Source organism: Plectrocnemia conspersa, unplaced genomic scaffold (genome assembly GCF_051122295.1).
Source record: "Plectrocnemia conspersa isolate PC_06_02 unplaced genomic scaffold, ASM5112229v1 ptg000005l, whole genome shotgun sequence".
Taxonomy (NCBI): Eukaryota; Metazoa; Arthropoda; class Insecta; order Trichoptera; family Polycentropodidae; genus Plectrocnemia; species Plectrocnemia conspersa.
The window spans coordinates 28,423,256-28,433,087 of NW_028277169.1; the positions used below are offsets into that span (position 1 = coordinate 28,423,256).

At 28.2% G+C, this 9,832-nt stretch overlaps 1 protein-coding gene across 8 annotated transcripts in view; it reads left to right on the top strand.

Annotated features, from left to right (window-relative positions):
• LOC148235359 (uncharacterized) overlaps positions 1 to 5,834 on the top strand; it is a 151,473-nt gene extending 145,639 nt beyond the window's left edge. For 6 of the 8 annotated variants that reach the window (XM_088186894.1, XM_088186891.1, XM_088186890.1 and 3 more), the window contains 3 exons: positions 2,942 to 3,090; positions 3,163 to 3,399; positions 3,467 to 5,834. In XM_088186894.1, the coding sequence (XP_088043020.1) occupies positions 2,942 to 3,090; positions 3,163 to 3,399; positions 3,467 to 3,820 (740 nt within the window). In that variant the 3' untranslated portion in view covers positions 3,821 to 5,834. The remainder of the gene's footprint in view (positions 1 to 2,941; positions 3,091 to 3,162; positions 3,400 to 3,466) is intronic. The other 2 variants (XM_088186895.1, XM_088186892.1) reach the window with 1 other exon arrangement.
• The last annotated feature ends 3,998 nt before the right edge of the window (positions 5,835 to 9,832 follow it).

Sequence of the window (9,832 nt, forward strand, 5' to 3'; positions counted from 1 at the left end):
AAAATAAAAACAGCAACAAATAATTTCAGTATATTTGCTACTCTATTCTCATTTGACATTGACACATGCAAACTTGCAGATATAATATATAGATTTGTATATTTAAGATTTATTTATTTACAAAATTTTATAAATGCATAATAAAAAAATCTTAAAATATGCCATGTTAATTACTCTTTTGGAAAATAAGTTAATTTTTCCCGTACAAAGTATACAAAAATTTTTAGACAAGCGTCTTTAAAATGACCTTTGCTTTGCTATTTCCATTATTAAAGCAAATATTGATGCACTGATATAAAAAACTCATTTGTTTATGTATACATATAATTACTCATTTGTTTATGTATAAATACAATAATTAACTTTTTAAATTATTATTATTAATATACACATATACTTTGAGAGTTGAACATCTTATATATAATTGTTCTAATTAAATTCTAATGCCTGATGACTGATATATAAGTATGTGATAAAGCGAATGATAGATTTCATTAGCTAAGTAATTTTAACAAGCATACTTTATATTAAAAAAAATTATAAGTAAGTCGTTGCGCTCAATTTTTATAGTAAAATTAAAATAGTAAAAGCTTAAAATTGTAAACATATTTACTTATACTGAATATGGAAGCGTTTGCGTATCTGTAGAATAATAAAATATATAATATGTAAATTTTATTCAAAGTAAAATAATATTAGGCAGGTATAAATCCTTTTTGGTTTTATTACTCAACAAAGTTTTTAATTATAAATGGTAATATATTTTACAAATAATTAAATTAAACAATAAATAGTCAATTATAATAAATTAAGAAAATAATGCTTTTCTTGCTTATAATTAAAATTTAGCACATATAATAGTATAGTAGTTAGAGTACGCTCGGGATAAGGATTCCGGTTTGTTATTGTGTGCGTGAACTGTGTGGCTTAAAAAAATTTCGCTCAAAATATTTAAATTTTTCTATTTTAAAAGAAAATATATGTTTATTTAACATACATACATCTGAGCTAAGTTGAAAATTTCAACGGACAATTAAAAATATATTATATAATCGAAGAAACCAGACATTGATGTCATTAATTAAATATTTGAAAAATTCAAAATCTTTCACTAGTCAAAAAAATAATTAAGTCTTTAGCTATTCTTCAAAAGCAAAAAGATATAAAATGGGGAAAGAAATTATTCGCAGATTGTTTAATGGCTCGACGACTCTATTAAATCATTAGAATCCATTGAATAAATTAAAAAATTATCATTGGCGCAACGATAAGAATAATAACTTAATAGTGTAAAAAAACCAACAACGTACGGATTAATGGAAAAATAATTAAAATATTTTAATCCACGGGTAAGAGAACGAATAACTTACAGTGTATATTTGAAGCCTTGATATCAATTAACCCAGATATGCCCAAGAAATTTTGTTCTCTTAAAATTTCATTTATAAATTAAAAACAGTGGCACGAGTTTAGTGACCTACCCATGGGACAGTGGGCATATATGGGTTAAACCAATATCAACACAAAATTATTTTAAATAAATCACTAGAGAAGATCGAACTTCTGTGCCACACTGCACTTTAATGACGAATACCAGCGTTGACGAATCAGCGACTGTCCTTAAAAGAGAAAGCGAGAAAACGAAGTACACGTTACATTGCTTCTCCCTCTCATATACATGTACACGCACACAATAACAAACCGACATCCTCATCCCGAGCGTACTCTACATACGCTTATTTGTCTAATCTATATTTATTATATAAAACATATTTATATATTAAAAATAATATTTTAAGTTCATATTCTATAATTACTATTGATTATTATTATATACACCTATTCTTTAGGAATTTTACAATGAGATCTAGTGCCTCATGTCTTTGAAATATATATAATATGAATATATGGAAATGAAAAAAATATGGAAAATTATACGTTATTCTTATTAATAAAATATTCATAATCTTCTCAAAGTAAAAATATTTAAAAAAAAACTATTTTATAAGTTGTAGTACAAAAATTCTCAAAATTAAAATTATATTACTACGGAATAATCGCTGTTTTTTCGTCAATTCTTATTGTTATCATATCAAATCAGACGTATATACAGTTTTAAATTAATACATTTTAATACACAATATATTACTAAATATTTAATAACATTTTAAAAAATATTTCTTATATTTTTCAAATAATTAAATAAGTATGTAGATAATTATTTTTATATTTCAGATCAAAAGCATATAAAAATTAAGTACAATTTACTGGTTTATGATCATTTTATAGTTTACCAGAGGAAATTAAAAAGATAAAATAATAATAGCACAAGATAAATTCAGAAAAAATACAAAAACATAATACAAATATTAATAAGTTAAATACTATTAAGGTAACTTAAGACCTGGAGTTACTAAAAAATAAATTCATGCCATAAAGTAAGATGTGTATGGGCATTTTATGTTTATATTTAAATTTAAGTCACCGATTCTAAAGATTAAATTTTTTATGTGTATTTAAATCATTATTTATTATACACTACATAAATATATATAATATTAACAATTATGATTTTGTATATTTATTTGCATTAAATACTTCCTATATATCTACATCTATAATTTTCGTATTTTGTGAGATACATACGAGAGTGAGTGAGAAAGCGTGCATTACATGCGCTCCGCACGCCCACTTCTTCTCACTCACTCTCGTCACTTAACACGCGAGCGAGTGAAAGGGAATGTATCACACCATACGCGCCTAGTATTAATAACCAATCATTTATGGATTGTCATACATAAAATGAAAAATTTTCATATTTTTTTTGTTTATACTTCTTCACAAAATTATATATTATACACAAAATTTGTAAAATATATATTATACACACACTAATTTTGAATCATGTTAATATTTTATTTATTTTATTGTTATTATCCAGGAATGCACCGTAAGTCTTTAGAAGCAGCGGAACATCTAAAGGAAGACGCTGCATTATCAGATCGTGAAGATGCTGGCTCTCGCACAGACACCAGCGAAAGGGGTGCGCCTACTCCTACGCCCCATCAGCAACCTCCGCAACATCCTCAAGTAATACCCTATAAAACAATCTCTACTTATTATTTATATTTATATTTATAACCATTTTTATTAATTCATCAGACTCCATCCGGAACTCCACAACCTACTCAGCATCAACAGCAGTCTACTGGACAGCAGCAGCCGCCTCAGCATCAAACTGTTCAACAGGGAAGATCATCCAGTCCGGAGACGACCGGAAAGGATCATGGCCATTATCCGGATGATCCAGAAGCATTTAGGAACAATTCCATAGCTTGTTTGCGAGCCAAAGCGCAAGAACATCAAGCTAGGATATTAGGATCTGGACTACTGTTACAGGTATTATAATATTATCAATAATTGTACTGTCATAGAGATTATGGAGTGTATCATATTTTTTTGATAGCAGGTGCGAACATTGGCCAATCTGCAATCGTCTGGAATAAGTCCACCCGGGTCCATGTGCGACGCTAACGCCAACAGTCTCCATCATCACATGGTCAGTCACCATGAAGCCATGCTGAACAGCCATCGCGAAGCCATGGCAAACCTGAGCTCCAGTCATCGAGAAGCTCTAGCCAGTTTATCTTCTTCTCACAGAGAGTCACTGGTCGGTATGGGCAACGGACATAGGGAAGTCTTGAGCATGGGTAACAGATCGGAATCTAGGAGTCACGAGAGCTTAGGGATGAACGAAGATAGTCACATAGAAGTTGGCGGAGTAGACAGTGCAATGCCACCATCGGCCGAAATTTTCTGACATCCACCGAAGGCGGAGTCGCCTGATGTAGTCACGTAAATTGGTGACCCCAAATATATTTCTAAAGCAAAATAAATTTTAAAATGTGTATTGAGATCGAAGGGTATATAATCAAAGACAAAAATATCTTAAAGTTATGATTTTAGTATTTTTACTAATTTAACTAAAACTGTGATGCTATAACTTTTTATACGATGTACTGAGTTAAACTGAAAACCAAATTTCATTATTATTTTTAATATTAATAAATTATCTCTTACACTATTCTTTAAAAGGAAAAGCTTAAAAAATATGAAATATAGATATTATAAAGATATCTCTTTTGATATGAGAGAAAAATAAAGCAATAAGCTATTGTCGACCAAATATTAAACTTGTAAGGATACATATGATACATATTATCTTCAAATGCGCAAATTAAAAAACAAGCTTTAGAGTTCTATTAAGGAATAGAATTTTCTGTAGTAATTTAATTTTATAACTAAATATTTGTTTTATTATATAGCTATTTTTAGATTTTACTGACGAACAAGAACTCGACTAACTAATTAGCGTTGTAATTTTCATATTTGAGAATAATGAGTACTTGGTTTGTGTTTCTCTACATATATTAAAAAACGATGCAATTATTTTAATAAATTAAATTTTTTGGTAATGATGTCTTTGCTTATATACCCCTCACTTGAATTACTCTGTATATGTATGATACATTATGTAATACAGTACTACGAAAATTTTATCTGAAACTCTGACTTTAAACGCGTAAACTTTTAATTAACAATTACGGCATGCTTCGGTTTTTATTTGTTCGTCATAACTTCACATCGAGTTTTAGAAAGTTGGTAATTAGTTTTGGAACAATATATAAGACGTTCGACAAACTCCTAAACTGACATTCCATATATAATGATAATATAATAAAATAATAGTTCCTGATTTTGCCAATTCGTAAATATGAGTGTGCATGATGCAAGATACATTTTTTGGTTAAATAAATATTTTGTATAATTATAAATTATAAACTCGAATACATCGATATTTGATGAACGAATATTGATAGTGTCATTAATGATAATCGCAAAAGTAACAAGAATTGAAAAATTATGCTCACTTCTATTATATTACGTAACAAATTTATATTTATACATAGGATGAAAATCAAGTCCTACGCAATGAATTATATAACTTTGATTATTTTGGATCGAAGATCGTGTATATGTAGATATTATTATATGGGACTGATGTGTATTCAATCGTAATTTGTAAATAGTTTATATAAATTAAATTGAAAAAAATTAAATTAATATTTTTATCGTAGGTTTTATTGTGTAACCTGTACATATTATACTATCGAGTCATTTAGCGAGCAAATAATACGATTGAAGAAACATTGATTAAGTGCAATATCGACAAAATGTGTAAAATTATTATTTTAATTGAATTTTGTATACGTGTGTGTAAATCGAAACACTACACAGAAACTATTTGTATTATATTTACATAACTTTTGGCCTATGTGTATATTTTATTTTAAATTATAATAATGTGTATATAATAATATTAATGATAGACAATATTCATCGAATTTTTCTGCGTTAAAATGGGCAAAATATTTTAATATTACATTAATAGAAAAATAAATAAAACGATCGATTACTGCTGAATTGAAAATAAATAATAATAATACTGTACATTTCATTTCGCATGCAATTTATATTAAAAAAGAAACGCGTTTATTTAGTGTAATGCCTATGTGTAATGTAAGTACAATAAATAAATTTTCAATCGAATATACACACAAAAAAACCAAAAAAGCTGAAAACTTCCGTGATATTCGCGTAATTGGTATACATAAATGCTTTGAACGGTTTCACTTATATATATTTGAAAGTATTGTATGTTATATTGTGATGGCGATGATGTACGTATGTTTAGTTTATAAAATAAAATGATATTGTAATGAAATAAAGAAAATATTGCAAAAAATACAACATCAATATTTACAGCAAATTAATATTTTTGTTTTATATTTTCACCCTTAGATTATTTTATTATGCTTTACGCAATTGAATCACGTTACCTATTTCAAAGTATAAATAAGATAGAGTAAGTATATATGTCGCACATAACTATCGCCGAAAAAATTGTGATTTGCAAGCTCGTTGAGGAGCTGGAAGGATCGTGCAAGAGGAGCGCTTTCTAGCGCTGACGTCCTAGTCACGATGGGTAAGAACGAGGGACGCGATCGATATTTAAACATATGTGATATATATTGTATAAATATGTATATACACATATATGGTCTTTATAAAAAAATTATTATATAAAATAGAGAAAGCAGAGTAAAATCGATTTAACTGTTGCCTAAATAATTGAAAATATACGTAGAGGACAAAAATATTAATTGTTTTTACATAAAAAAGTGTCGATGAAAAAAACTATTTTATTAAATATAAATTTAACAAATTTAATAAGCATTTCAAATAATAAGAACATATCGAATTACAAGATAATTAAAGACAATTAGGCAATAACGCCCAATAACCGTGTTATTGGGGAGTCTATATATCGAATCACTTTTTACCTAAAATTCAATAAAATAAAATATCGTTACATATTTATATTGAAGCGTGGCCCTTAAAATTCTAAATACTATAAATAAATAAGGAAAATATTGCAAAAAATAAAATATCAATATTTACAGCATTTAATTTTATATTTTTTCATTTAGATTATTTTATTATGCTTCATTAAATTTAATTACATTACCTATTTCAGAGTATAAATAATAATAATAATAATATTTTTTATTACAACCAATGTTTGCACACTTAGAAAAGATCCCATATAAATTATCATAGCTATTCCGAAAACATTATTGTGATTGTCAAGTTCGTTAAGAAGTTTGATGACTTGTGCATGAGAAGCACTTTCAAGCGCTGACATCATGGCCGCGATGGGTAAGAGTATGGGACGCGATCACGTCTTTCTAGGGCAAATATTTATTGTATATATATAGTTAAGAAAGCAGCGTAAAAATCAATCATACTGTTTTTAAAATAAATGAGAAGATAAAAACATAATGTTGCTAAAAAAAAATATTTTATCATTAGACTTTTTAATATAAATATATTTCAAAATATTGAATAAACATTGAAAATTAATTTAGAGGTTCCAAAATAAAATTTGAAGAGTGATATTTGATGAATGCTCCCAAACTTTCTTATTCACAAAGACTTGAAATTTAAAATTGGCAAAGTAGAAGTAGAAATTCAAAGAAAGAAATACAAAAAAGAGTAGACAAACATTCTAATTGGGCAATTCATAGATTATGGAGAGATCAGCTGAAAGATTCAAGAGAAAATTTATAGTTTGTCTTTATGAATCGTTGATTAAAAATTCACCCACTAGAGATTTCATATTATAATATAATAATAAGTAAATATTGAATTTCAAGACTATTAAAAACAATAAAGCAATAACGTGTTACCTGACATTTTTGTTCAAAATATATTTTTTTTGTGAATATGTAAAAAAATCAGCTACAATAATAATTAAACTATATCAATTATCATTTCACTGAAAAATACATTAAAATTATTATTAATATTCTTCACAAAAATATTGTTATTTATTTATATTGAAACATGACCTTGAAAATTTAAGAAAATGCTTTCATTGAACAGAACTATAATTTTTTTGTTTAAAGAGTTTTTATTTAATTCAACTGCTGTGTAATTGCCAAAAATAGATAAAATAATATACAAAAGATAAAAATGCATAAAATAACATTCATCAGCGTTAATTTTTGTAAGGACCACGAGACGAGACGAGACTTACGCGCAGAAAAAAACGCGTTTTAGCGGCCTTCCTAAAAATAATTGAATAGTCAATGGACTACCGATGTGTTTTTATCGACGCAATTACATTTAAAAGAATATAATATGACAGAAATAGCGAAAGAATGTGCCAGTTTTAAGATCGCAAGCAGACAAAAAGGCAGCGTGAAAACCACTACTCTAGCCATGTAGCAGATACCTAAAAATTCCATTTTTGATTACAGCTAGAAAGTCTTATGATATATTATGGGATAATAACAGGGATTTTAGTTTTACCCCAAATCATTCATTATTAGTTAAGTATGAGGACTGTTGATCGCCTCCCATTTCCCGAATCATATACATATTATATAAGCCGGAACGCCCTACTTTTGAAGATTGTATTTGATAGGTTCTTCCCGGATTCTGAGCTTCATCTGATACGGTTCTATCCTTCCAGTGTAGTTTCGATCTGGTAGAAGATACCTGTTCCAAACTAGATTTCCATTTGAGTCTTAAATTCTATCAAATGCGATAAAGACGTTCACTTTACTTATAAATTATGCACAATTACTGAATTATTTAAATGTTAATTTGTCCTCTTCTTAATAAAATATTATCTGTTTGTCAAACTTATATCATATTCGTTTAAATTATTATTTAGAAAAAAAACACATTAACAGCAATAAACCAAAAGCTGTTTCAATAACTTATTTTAATAAACGTTAGGTTAAAAATGGCCGACGCGCAGATTTCCGCATTTGAATATTTCACGTTCAATCCCCATCTCGGTTCGCCATTTATCATCTTTGGAAATCTCTGAAGCGTCCCTTCTATCCTTCAATTTACTTATACAACGTGAACGTGTGTACCTACACGCGCTCTCGTATTTTTCCATCCACATATAAATCATTGCATTTACATTCGATTAAGCTATCATCTGTATTCATGTATTCAGGAGCCAGACCGTGTTTTCACTATTAAATGGTAATTTCAGTCTGCATTCATGAAGAAGACGGTTGTTCGGAAAACTGTGTGTATGTTTCATAGCTTGTGGAAATCGAACGATAAATGTGCCGTTTAGATTGATGTTTCGCTTTTGTCGGTGAAAATGCGTTCGACGAGAAAAATATATTTTGATGGATCAGAGTCATTGTTTGCAAATGTTTTTAGCTAAGAATAAAAATAAACTTAAATAGTAAACAGTAAAAATCTCACATATTACAAGATATATTATAAAAATATTTCTATAGTATTTTATTTTTGGGTTTCCTGTAATCAGTGTAAGAATCAACACAGATATTTTCTATTGTCAGATATATCATAAGAGAATATGTGAATATATTTTATTTTTTGCAATTTCTTTTTATCCTGAATTTCAGCAAAACTTATATTATCACATCTATCGTAGGTGAATCGCCTATCAATAATTCATCAATATTTTTCTCTTTAATCTTCCAGTCGATCCCTCCGTAATCAATGTTGCCCAATTAGAATGTTTCTCCAGTCTTTGCTTGTATTTTCGTCTTGCAATTTCCATTTCTTTTTCGACAATTTTCATTTTATAGTCTTCGTGAATAAGAAAGTTTAAGACATATTGGGAAATTGTAATATTTTCTCAGACCGAGTCCTTGTTGCTTTATTTCACTCCAACTATTAATTTTCCATACATGCCTTTTGTCAAAATACATCTCTAAATACTTTTCACCAACCGAGGACTACTTTTTTACATTGAGAAATTATTGTCTTATATAATCGGACGATAGTACATGTCTTTCTCATGGAAAACGTAACCTTGATAGACTATAACTCATTTTTTTATCTCCAAATACGCACCATTTTTATATTGTGCTTATGTTTTCTTGTTAATAAGTAGATGCTGTGTCCGAATTCTCATGAGAATTCATAATGACTGTGTCGTCAGCAAAGATTGCGCAGGTAGTCACGCTTGTAACAAGTCTGCTACATAAATTAAGTACAATAATGGCCCTAGAACACTGCCCTAAGGTACTTCTTGTTAAATTTTATTAGATAGGCGGAAGCTTTTTCGTATTAATATTTTACTGTAAAATATCTATTGCTCACATATGACTAGAATGCTTTTTTAATTTTATATTTTAATTCCATAAACCAGACTTTGTCGAAAGCTTGACTTATATCCAGGAAAGCAGCTGAGCAATATTTCCTCCCTTGT